At 42.3% G+C, this 11,933-nt stretch overlaps 1 protein-coding gene across 1 annotated transcript; it reads left to right on the forward strand.

Annotated features, from left to right (window-relative positions):
- The first annotated feature begins 848 nt into the window (after window positions 1–848).
- LOC148295154 (uncharacterized) lies at window positions 849–1,932 on the forward strand. The gene is made up of 5 exons (XM_088252404.1): window positions 849–914; window positions 994–1,212; window positions 1,325–1,423; window positions 1,522–1,602; window positions 1,693–1,932. Exons 1-5 carry the CDS (start codon window positions 849–851, stop codon window positions 1,930–1,932), a joined length of 705 nt encoding a protein of 234 aa, XP_088108530.1.
- The last annotated feature ends 10,001 nt before the right edge of the window (window positions 1,933–11,933 follow it).

Consider the following 11,933-nt stretch of genomic DNA (forward strand, 5'->3'; position numbering starts at 1 on the left):
TGTATATGTCAAAATCCCGTAGGTTTCTAATTATGTAAATCTGAAATTTTTTGGAATTGTTGTTCTTGGGTTTGTTTTATTGTTCATATTGCATTTATCCATTTCATTTTGTAAATTTGAATTTGTTTGGAATTGAGGTTCTTCGGTTTGCTTCACATAATGGAATGATGTGTTTTTCTTTTTTATTTAGGTAGAAATTATTCTAGTATATCAAGGATTGATTCCATGAGTTTTTGCAATTTGATTTGTTCGTATTTGGTGAATGAATATGTTTAATATTGAATTTGTTCTTGATTAGTTGTTGGGGTTATTTTTATTATAAATGTTTGTTTCGTGCAGATGTCGGAGCTTATCAGAACTCGTAAGGCGATGACGACTGCACAGCCTTTGCCTCCCCTGACTTCGACGTCGGCTGCCACTGCCCCACCACAGGTGGACGTTATGCCGGTTTCTCCTCACGTCTCCCATGTGGCGGTGTCATCTGAGTCATCAGTGGCGCAACCTGTTAGCGCCAGGCTGCGTCATCGCCCCCCCCATATGATGGACACTTCGCCCCTTGCTGCTGGTGCGTCAGATTCACAACCACCAGGTAAAGATTTCCTTCAACTCCAGCAGTTTCAGACCAATATTTTGGTAGGATTATATATTTAATGTTAATGTTATATGTGTTTGCAGCGAAGAGGAACACCTGGGGACGTTGTCGCCAGTTGAAGACGGCGAAGGCCACCCGGGTGACCAACACTCGTGTCAACATCGGATACGACGAGCGACATCAAGCTGCACCAACGGCGGACCAACATAGCTCATTGGCACACGACATTGGTCACGTCGTTCGGACCCATTGTCCGATGAAATGGAAATCTTGGAAGGTCATACCTGACGAGATACGGACGGTGGTGCGCGGACAGCTGTCGGTATGTATGCTTTTTAATTGTTTTGCTTTCAAATTTTATATATTTATAATACTTAATGAATATAATTAATGTATTGCAGGCGAACTACAATTTAGAGAACCTCCCTGATGAGTCGTTGGGGTATGTCAACAGACTCTTTGGTGACAGGTACAAGCAGTGGAAGAGCGATCTGCACCACCATTTTATGGCATATGATGATCCGCAGGTCGCTCTTCAGCAGGGTTGCCCGAAGGAGCTTGAGGGGCGCCAAGATAGTTGGGCGTGGCTCTGCAGTCATTTTCAAGACTCTGATTATGTGGTAATTTTTTTATATTAAGTTGAAATTTATTATATGTTTCTTACTAATGTTTATTTATTTTGTTTTAATTTCATTTCATTTTTAACTAATACGTTTATTTTTGGTATAACAGAAGAAGGCGAAAGCAAATAAGGGCAATAGGGACAAGAAGACTCTTCTCCATCATTCCGGTTCCAGGCCCTTCTCATATAGGATGGAGGCGCGGCGGCGGGTAATAATTAAATCATCTTTTTTATAAAAATTCTAATATGTCATTAATATGAATTTGTTTTTTTTGTACTAACAATTTTCTTTTCTTGTTCAATCAAGGGGGGGTCCAAATTCCCGGAGATCGACGTGTTTGGCGACGTTTATGTTAGACCCGGGAATGAGTTGGCGGAGTCCCTTCATGTAAGTATTCTTTCATTTTAATTATTGTTTTACGCATTCAAGTTCATAGTATGTGTGTTTTTAATTCATATTTTATGTTATGTTAAATAGACGACCATGATAGAGAAGAGCCAGTTGGTTCTTCAAGAGTCCGCCTCCCAGCTTCCTCCCGATACTCCGCTCGATGTTGTGGATCCTCCACCGGATGCGGGGTTTCAAATACTGACAGAGACCTTAGATCAGAGTCTCGGGAGGAGGCCAGGGTCATATTGTCGAGGGATGGGGAATGCCAGACGGCGGGAACCTAGAGCTCCTCCATCGTCCCAATCAGAAACTGAAGTGATTGCTTAGAAAGCGGAGGTGGCCGAGCTTAAGAACCAAATGGCTAGCCAAATGGCCTCATATAATACCCAGATGTCACAGCTTATAGAGTCCCTCTCTCGGTCCGGCATTCCACTCCCGTCACATTTTGGTTCCTCGTCGACTTCCGAGCCCCCTCAACCAGAGCATGGCCACCACACTTCTGCCCCTGTCGATCATGCCCAGACTTCTGAGCCGCATTTGCAAGACGACAACATAGATGTTGCTACATTTTTTAATTAGTTTTTAACTTTCTTAATTACATTTTAAACATTTTGTCTTGTATTATATAAATTTATATTATCTTTTCCACTTCATTATGGTTTTTTATTGTAATTTTATTCTATTACAAAAAGATTTTATATATTGCAAAAAAAAAAAACCGTATACAATTAAAATTAAATCAAATAGATTTTATTATAAAAAACACGTAAAATTAAAATAAATAAAATATATTTAATTTTGCGCGACGAAAGTAATTTCCGTCGCGCTAACACAATAGTATAAATTTAAATTAAATTTGAAAACTCTATATTTATTTTTACGCGACGAAAACGATTCGTCGCAGAAAAGACAATGCGACTAAATTTCGTGCGAGTACAAATATTCGTCGCGCAAAATAAGATGCGACGATTATTTTATTGTCGCATCTATTTTTGTGAGACGAATGTTGGTCGTCGCGCAAACTAATATGCGACGATTACGTTGTCGTCGCACTTATTTTTGTGAGACGAATATTAGTCGTCGCGCAACATACTATGCGACGATTAAGTTGTCTTCGCACTGATTTTTGTGAGACGAATATTAGTCGTCGCACTTATTTTTGTGAGACGAATGTTAGTCGTCGCGCAAACTACTTTGCGACGATTAAGTTGTCGTCGCACTTATTTTTGTGAGACGAATGTTTGCGCGACTAATATGAACCGTCGCTCGATTTGCGCGACTAATATTGTTCTTTGTCGCAGATCGCGCGACTAAAACATATATTCGTCGCGCAAAGTCTTTCTTTACGAACTTTGCGTGACGGGGATTGTATTTGTCGCTCTGAATCTGGCGCGACTCGATTGTTCTTTGCGCGACGAATTATTCCCCGTCGCGCAAATGGTTAAATGTAGTAGTGGATTGCTCACGGTTCTTTTTTCCCCAAGACACGAGTCTTACAATCCACCCCCCTTGGGGCCCAGTGTCCTCGCCGGCACACTTCCGGTCAGGGTCCAGCTCTGATACCATTTGTCATGACTTAACTCTCCTAGTAAGATATTGTCCGCTTTGGGCCTCCCCCCTCACGGTTTTGTTCTTAGGCTCAAGCTAATGCTATCTTGCCCAAAAGGCCTCTTGCGAGGAAGAGAAATGCCCATACATATAAAGCACTTCACCTTTCCCTCCCCGAGCGATGTTGGATTGCTCACCGTTCTTGTTTCCCCATGACACGGTTCTTACAGGGTAGGCTATAGGGTTGGCCTAAGGTGGGCTACATGTGACTTTGGGCTAAAAAAACCACCTGGGCTTAGGGGTGCAAGTTGGATTGGAAAATTTGATTCCAACTGATTCTGATCCAAAAAAATTTCGATTTTGGCAAGTCCAAATCAATTCCGATAAAAATTGGATTGGAATTGAATGTATCTCGAGATGCCGAAAAATTCCAAATTTTGAAATATATTGGAGTTTCAAGCTTAGACTACACACAAAACGAATAGGAGTCAAATTTCTCAATTTTTCTCTCTGTTCTCTCTCATCTTATTAGGTTTGCTCCCTCTCTGTTTGAGTGTCCTCACCCTTTGTTGGTGATTTTGCTTGGGCTTTATGCCCATTTGTGGAGGTTCTTATTCTCCTTTGTACCTACCCACTATTGTTTTCCTCTTTTTGCCCCATATCCTCTTCCTTTCCATGTTACACAATTTTGTTTTTGGATCTCTCCCTGCTCGGCTCGACTTCCTACAAACTCCTCAACTCTACTGTGTCAACCTTTTCTGATCCATGGCTCCATGTTGGCTACTGATGCAGCTTGACTTTGGGATCTCCCTAAAGCATAGTTGTCGCTTATTAATTGTTGGAGGACATCGTCTTCTTCCCCTACAGACTACTCTTCAAGTTCCTCTGTTCTTTGTTCTTGGTGTTGTCTTCATGCTTGGGATGCTGGGTTTCTCCAATGCTAGTGTGGCTGGGTGCTTATCCTTCCTTGTGGTGGCTAGGGTTTCCTGGTCTTTGTTTTATTGTTTGTTGTTTTTGTTAGGCTTTTGGGTTTTGATGTTCTTCTCTTATTTGTTGGATCGTGTATATTATGTGTGGATGGGCTCTTTGCAAACGGTTACGTTTGTGATCCTTTTTTATTGGGCTTTTTACCATAATTTCCTTATCTAATGAATTTCAAGTTGAACAAAAAAAAAAAGCTTACACTACACACAATTACTAATGATGACCAAATAGATATATAATAGTTTTCCAAGCTTATGGTACGTATGAGTTTTCAATTTTGAGTCAAATTTAATCCTTCAAATGGTTGGGCATGTTTAGAATTTTGAACTACTTTCGGAAATTTTCAAAAACAATCCAAAAAATGTAAGTTCTGAAAATTTCCAAAAATTCAAAGTTTTCTGTATTGGAATGGAAATTGAAATTCCGAAATTTTTTGAAACGAAATTGGAATAGAATTTCCATTCCGAATCTTTTTGAATTGGAATCTCATGATTCCAATCTGATCCATCCGAAAATCAACCTTACCTGTGCTATAGCCCAGGTTAGTCTCTACTTGGGTCCATTCAAATACGGCCATGACTTTTGTCATCAATCGAGTCAAGGACGCTTCTATGCCATCCCCATATCTTATAATTAGCTTTTGTCATCAATCAAGTTCTTGGTTATTAACTAATTCGTCAATCAAGTTTGAGGTTGTGGTTATCTGAGACTGCAAGCAGCTCCATATTGCTTTCAATTATGGCCATTATGTCTTCTTCTCTCAAAGCAGATAGCGTTGCATGCAAGTATTTGATGCTGGCGTGGGCTCTACTTTTTTAGTAGAAAACGTTGCATTTGTACCCAGAATTCTCCTACATTGGGATTTGCCTTTTGCTTAGTAAAAAAGGGTTTTACTTATATATGTGTTTGTCTAACTATTTCTGCATCGTTTTTGTTTACACCATAATCAACTAAGTGTATTCAGCATTAGACAACTGATACCTAGGCAGACACGCCAGCTACCAAAGGAAAGAAAACAAGACACACGGACAAGCCCTTAGAAGACGAGTGACATCACCTCCTTCTTAGCTTACCGAAGGAAGGCCCCCTTCCGAAGCGGTAACCACCTGCCGAAGCTCCTGGCTACAGAACCTAGAGCCACAGACACGTGTCACCTCCACAATAGTTTGCACAAAGTCCCACATCGAAACTTTGTGCAAAACTCTCATTTTCACTTCCCTATAAATAGAGAACAGTGCCCGAGTAAAAGAGTAACTATTTTCTCACATTTACTGTTACTCTGCCAAAATTACCACATATAGATGACTTAAGCATCGAAGAGCCTTCGGCAGGCACCACACTGGTGTCCGAAGCTTGACGACTGCTTATTCTCTGTTTCCTTCTACAGGATCTGTCCATATCGAGGATTCACAACCTTCTCCCCCTGCTGAAGGTCTAGCACTCCTTTACCTAAGTTGACACTCCCCAAAAAGAGCATCAACAGTTTTCAACCTCATTCAGGGTCTCGAGCATTAATCAAATACCATGATAACAATCAGTTTGGCACTAGCTAGCTACAACTTAAGCTTGGCGACACAGCGGTTGAGCACGGGACCAAATAAGGGGAAAAAAAAACATATAACGTAATGAAAGGCACTCGTTTTCAATTTTATTTTTGGTACAATGAGATCATCGAAGATCCATTATTAAGAAAGACAAATTTTTTCAGTATGACCGTAACTCTGCTACATGGTGTTATCAATACACCCATGTTATAACAAGTGTTTTATTTATTAATACTATACCTTCAAATATACACCGTCTTTTTCTTTTGTATGTAGCAATTAAATGACAGTCGGATTCACAGAAGCATACGCAAGCAGCTCCTTATTGGTTTCAAATACGGCCATGGTTTCTTCCTTGAAAGTCAAGGACACTTCGATCCCAACCCCATCCCTTGTATCCATCAATACAATTAGATTCTTCATTCCTGTACTCTGGCACACCCACAGTGGGGCTTTCCCCATCCGAAGTTGGTTTCATAGTGTTGGAAAAATGGCTCACCTAAATGGATACAAAGTTTTTTGGCGCTCAAAGGATGGTTTTGAATCTGCCTAAAAGCGACCGGTCGCTGGACATTTGCGACCGGTCGTTTTGAAGCAGATTCGAAGTCTCGTAAGAAATCGACGAGCGACCGGTCGCTAGTTATTTGCGACCGGTCGCAGGAACACGAGCGACCGGTCGCTTGACATTTGCGACCGGTCGCTTAGAAGCAGATTCAAAGTCTGGAGGAAAAATTTCTGGCGACTGGTCGCCCATTCCTGACGACCGGTCGCTCCAGTCGTGCTGTGACGTTTCCTTACGTGTTTTCAACTGTGTTTTCGATGGCTATTGCTTTCCACATGATTTCAGAAGCTTTGTGGGTCACTTCTGAGTTAAATGAATGTTGACTACGTGCTGGATAAGTTGGGAGAGCACTCATGGCTAATTGGTTATCTTGTTTTGAATAATCTCCACTCCATTTTCTGGTTTAATGGAGGTGGCTGAGTGAGATTACTTTACCTACCTGATCTGACCCTTAGTCTAAGTGGTGACTAAAAGGAAAGAACGTGGAGGACAATCAGATATCCTATCTCTTGTCCATTGGCTTGTGTAGGTAATGGGATGAAGTAAGATAACACAAGAGGAGAAAACAAGTTGGATAATTAGGAAGTGGCTGGAGCAGAAGTTAGAGTTTTTCTGTGAGAGTTTCAGAAAAGCCAAGTGTGAGAGCAAGAGAGTTCTCTAAGTGTATCAAGGTGTTGAGCAAGGGTGTGAGAGAAACAGATTGTGAGGGTAGTGTTCTAAGGGGGTTTCCTTTGTAAACCAAAGTTGTAACATATCTTCATTAGTGAAATTTCTCAAGGTGATCACCAAAGAGGATGTAGGCAATTTGCTGAACCTCTATAAACACTTGTGTCATTTGTGCTTGGTTAATTTCTGTGTGTGTGTGTAAGACTCATCCATCATTGAGTTCTTTGTCTAAAGTCCATCAACAACAAGATCTTAAAAGGGCAGTGAGTTAGTCATTAATTCACAACAAGTGGTATCAGAGCTGTGTTTGGCAGCTGGAGCTAGTTCTTCTCTTGGAGTGCTAGTGTGTTGAAGATGGCAAGTGACATGGAAGCTGAGAGTGGTAGCAGTTCACAGCATATGAAGCAACCACAAGTAGCAAGCATGAAGGTGGAGTTAAAGCCTTTCACAGGGAAGGAGAACTTCACTCTTTGGCAACGAAGGATGAAGTTAGCTCTTACACAACAACAACTCCATGTTGTGTTGGTTGGCAAGGAGAAGAAGCCAGCAAGCATGACGGATGATGAGTGGGGAGTTCTTGACGAGTTAGCCAGAGGAGCTATCGAAAACTATCTCTCCGATGAGGTGCTCATCAACGTGATAAAGGACACAGCGAAGCAAACATGGGAGAAGCTCGAAGAGATGTTTGCAGGGAAATCGTTGTCCAACAAACTTTTCCTCAAGGAAGAACTCCTAAATCTTCGGATGGAGGAGGGAGGAAATCTAATGGAACATCTAAGTAGTTTCAATAGATGTGTTGCTGACTTGCAGAGAATGGATGTGAATTATAGTCCGGAGGATAAGGCTCTCATGTTGTTGACATCCTTACCTTCGTCCTATAAACACTTCCGAACCACTCTTATGTTCGGAAAGGTTACTCTTGATTTTGAGCCTGTGGTGCAAGACATCATGACACACCATAGGATGACTCAACGTTCGGGAGAAAACTCTCAAGGTGAAGGTCTAGTTGCAAAGACCGGAGAGAGAGGCCGTTCAAAGAAGCGTGAAGGCAAGAAAGGCAATAGAGGAAGGTCCAAATCCAAGGCGAAAGATGGTTGTTTCGAGTGTGGGTCAAAGGAGCATTGGAAAAAGAATTGCCCCATATGGAAGGAGAAGAAGAACAAAGGGAAGAATGCAGCGAACACAGCGGAGGATGTCACGGAAAGTGATGGTGAGCTTTTGTGTGTTAATAGCAATGTTAAAACAAATGCATTGGCTAATTCTTCAAGGTGTTCCTCTTCCGATTGGATTTTGGATTCCGGATGCTCATATCATATGTGCTCAAACAAGGAGTGGTTTGACACGTATGAGAAAGAAGATAGCAGTGAAGTGATGATGGGGGATGGCTCAATGTGTAGAGTCAAAGGAACCGGTACAATCAAGGTAAAGATGCGTGATGGGGCTGTTAGGACGCTTGGAATGGTAAGGCACATTCCAAAGTTGCGTAAGAATCTCATTTCCCTTGGAACTCTTGATAAGAATGGTTATTCATTCAAAGCAAATGGAGGGAAACTCATAGTCTCAAAAGGTTCACTTGTGATTATGAAGGGAGAGATACAACCTAACTGTCTATATAGGTTGTGTGGTACAACAATCATAGGTGGAGCAGCTGTATCTACAAGCAAGGACTCGGAAGATGAAACTCAGCTTTGGCATTTGAGGCTAGGGCACATGAGTGAGAGGGGCATGCAGGAACTACACAACAGAAAGTTGTTGAAAGGTGTTCAAAGTTGCAAGCTTGAGTTCTGCAGATTTTGTACCATGGGAAAGCAATCAAAAATAGCTTTCAAGCAGCGAAACAAAGAGGAAGAAAGCACGGGTGTGCTAGATTATATTCACACGGATGTATGGGGGCCATCACCGGTTAAATCGAAGGGTGGAGCTCGCTATTTTGTGACTTTCTTGGATGATTTTTCCAGGAAGGTTTGGGTCTACTTCATGAAGGAGAAATCTGAGGTCTTCACCAAATTCAAAGAGTGGAAGGCGGAAGTAGAGAACCTAACCGGAAGAAAGATCAAGATCCTAAAGAGTGACAATGGTGGTGAATATAAGGACAGCAAGTTCCTTGAGTTTTGCAAAAGTGAAGGCATTAAGAGGCACTTTACCGTGAAGAAGACACCCCAACAAAATGGAGCTGCAGAGAGGATGAACCGAACTCTCATGGAGCGTGAGAGATGTATGAGAATTCATGCAGGGTTGCCCGAATCTTTTTGGGCAGAAACGGTTAACCACGCTGCCTATTTGGTTAACCGATCGCCTTCAAGAAATCTTGAGTTCAAGTGTGCAGAGGAGGTATGGTCTAAAAGGTCAATCGATTATTCGAATCTTAAGGTGTTTGGGTGCAGTGCATATGCACTTATTCCTAGTGATGAAAGATCCAAGTTGAAGCCAAAGTCTCTTGAATGTATTTTCATCGGATTTGAGAGTGGTGTGAAGGGCTACAAGCTGTGGGATCCAGTGAACCACAAGAAGATACTCAGCAGAAATGTTGTGTTTGATGAGAAGACCATACCTATGAACAAAGTCAAGAATTCAGAGGCAAAGGAGGATGTTGTTGAGAAAGAAACAACCATTGAAGTTCCACTCAAGAAGGTGTCAAGAAAGACTTCACGGAAACAGCCAACTGAAGACGTTCAGGAGGAGGTGGAGTCTGACATTGAAGAGGAAGAAGCTGGGCAGCTTCAACAACACACTCAAGAAGAAGAAGAGGCTCAAGAACAGGTGGAGCCATCATCTATAGCTCGGTCCAGGCCCAAGAGAACCATCAAACCACCTCAAAGGTTTGGATGGGAGACGGATGCAGTTCACTATGCCCTAAATGCTAGTGAAGAAGAACCAACCACGTTCCAAGAAGCTGTTGAGAACAAGGAACGGGAAAGTTGGATGGAAGCTATGATGCAAGAGATGGAATCTCTACACCAAAACTCAGTTTGGGAGTTAGTTCCTAAACCCAAAGGTCGCAAGGTTATTGGCTGCAAATGGGTGTTTAGGAAGAAAGAAGAAATGCATGAGAAGGGTGCCACCTTATTCAAAGCTCGGTTGGTGGCAAAAGGATTCTTGCAAAAGGAGGGAGTTGATTATGATGAAATCTTCTCTCCGGTGGTGAAACATACTTCTATACGACTACTACTCTCCATAGTAGCACAAGAGGACATGGAGGTGGAGCAAATGGATGTGAAGACTGCTTTCCTTCATGGTGAATTGGAGGAAGACATCTACATGAGCCAACCTCAAGGGTTCATTGAAGCAGGGAAGGAAAATCTGGTTTGCAGGTTGAAGAAGTCTTTATATGGGCTGAAGCAATCTCCAAGGCAGTGGAACAAGTGCTTTGATTCTTACATGATGAAGATTGGGTATAGAAGATGTGAATCTGATTGTTGTGTTTACTCTCATGCATTCAAGGATGGTAACTTCATCCTTTTGCTTCTTTATGTTGATGACATGCTAATTGCATGTAAGGACATGTCAAAAATCCAGAATTTGAAGACATTGCTTGGAAGGGAGTTTGACATGAAGGATCTTGGTGCTGCACAAAAGATCCTAGGAATGGAGATAAGGAGAGACAGAAAGGAAGGCAAGTTGTGGCTGTCACAAAGCAAGTACATTTCCAAGGTACTTGAAAGGTTTAATATGATGGATTGCAAACCGGTGTCTACTCCTTTGGCGGAGCATTTTAAGTTAAGTGCAAAAGAATGTCCTTCTACGAATGTGGAGAAGGAGGAAATGAGTAAAGTTCCATATGCAAGCTTGGTAGGGTGTCTCATGTATGCAATGGTGTGCACACGCCCCAACTTAGCCCAAGCCGTTAGTGTGGTGTCAAGGTATATGGCGAATCCTGGAAGGCAACATTGGACAGCAGCAAAATGGATTCTCAGGTACTTGAAGGGCACCAAAAGGCTTGGGATATTGTTTGAAAGACAACAAGGAAAGGCATGTGTGTCGGGGTATGTAGATTCTGATTATGCAGGAGATTTAGACAAGAGGAGATCCACCACAGGATATGTCTTCACTTGTGGTGGAGGACCGATTAGTTGGAGAGCAGTGTTACAATCGGTTAGTGCCTTGTCTACTACGGAAGCGGAGTATATGGCGTTAACGGAAGCTTCAAAAGAAGCGGTATGGCTGAAGAGATTGGCAAAGGAATTCGGGATAGCTCAAGACTTGGTGGTGATTCTAAGTGACAGTCAAAGTGCTATTTGCTTAGTGAAGAATCAAGTGTTCCATGGGAGGTCCAAACACATTGATGTGAGATACCACCGGATAAGGGATTGGGTGAATGATGGAGACATCACAATAATGAAGGTTCATACAAATGAGAACGCTTCAGATTGCCTAACAAAGCCAGTCAAAACAGCAAAGTTCAAGCATTGTTTGAGCTTGCTCAATCTTGTTACATGCTAAAGATTGAGGTGGAGTTCTTGAGAGTTATCAGGGCGATTCTCAAGACATTACAGATGTCCTGGAAGGCAATGATGTCCACAAGGAGTATTAGGCTCGCCATGGTGGAGATTGTTGGAAAAATGGCTCACCTAAAAGGATACAAAGTTTTTTGGCGCTCAAAGGATGGTTTTGAATCTGCCTAAAAGCGACCGGTCGCTGGACATTTGCGACCGGTCGTTTTGAAGCAGATTCGAAGTCTCGTAAGAAATCGACGAGCGACCGGTCGCTAGTTATTTGCGACCGGTCGCAGGAACACGAGCGACCGGTCGCTTGACATTTGCGACCAGTCGCTTAGAAGCAGATTCAAAGTCTGGAGGAAAAATTTCTGGCGACCGGTCGCCCATTCCTGACGACCGGTCGCTCCAGTCGTGCTGTGACGTTTCCTTACGTGTTTTCAACTGTGTTTTCGATGGTTATCGCTTTCCACATGATTTCAGAAGCTTTGTGGGTCACTTCTGAGTTAAATGAATGTTGACTACGTGCTGGATAAGTTGGGAGAGCACTCATGGCTAATTGGTTATCTTGTTTTGAATAATCTCCACTCC

Source organism: Prunus avium, chromosome 4, assembly GCF_965620075.1.
Source record: "Prunus avium chromosome 4, drPruAviu1.hap1.1, whole genome shotgun sequence".
Taxonomy (NCBI): Eukaryota; Viridiplantae; Streptophyta; class Magnoliopsida; order Rosales; family Rosaceae; genus Prunus; species Prunus avium.

Bases quoted from the DNA above. Each gene is read 5' to 3' on its own strand.
- LOC148295154 (XM_088252404.1), top strand. From the start codon at position 849: ATGAAATGGAAATCTTGGAAGGTCATACCTGACGAGATACGGACGGTG. The intron at 915-993 runs GTATGTATGCTT...AATGTATTGCAG, and splicing joins TGGTGCGCGGACAGCTGTCG to GCGAACTACAATTTAGAGAA. The intron at 1,424-1,521 runs GTAATAATTAAA...TGTTCAATCAAG, and splicing joins GGATGGAGGCGCGGCGGCGG to GGGGGGTCCAAATTCCCGGA.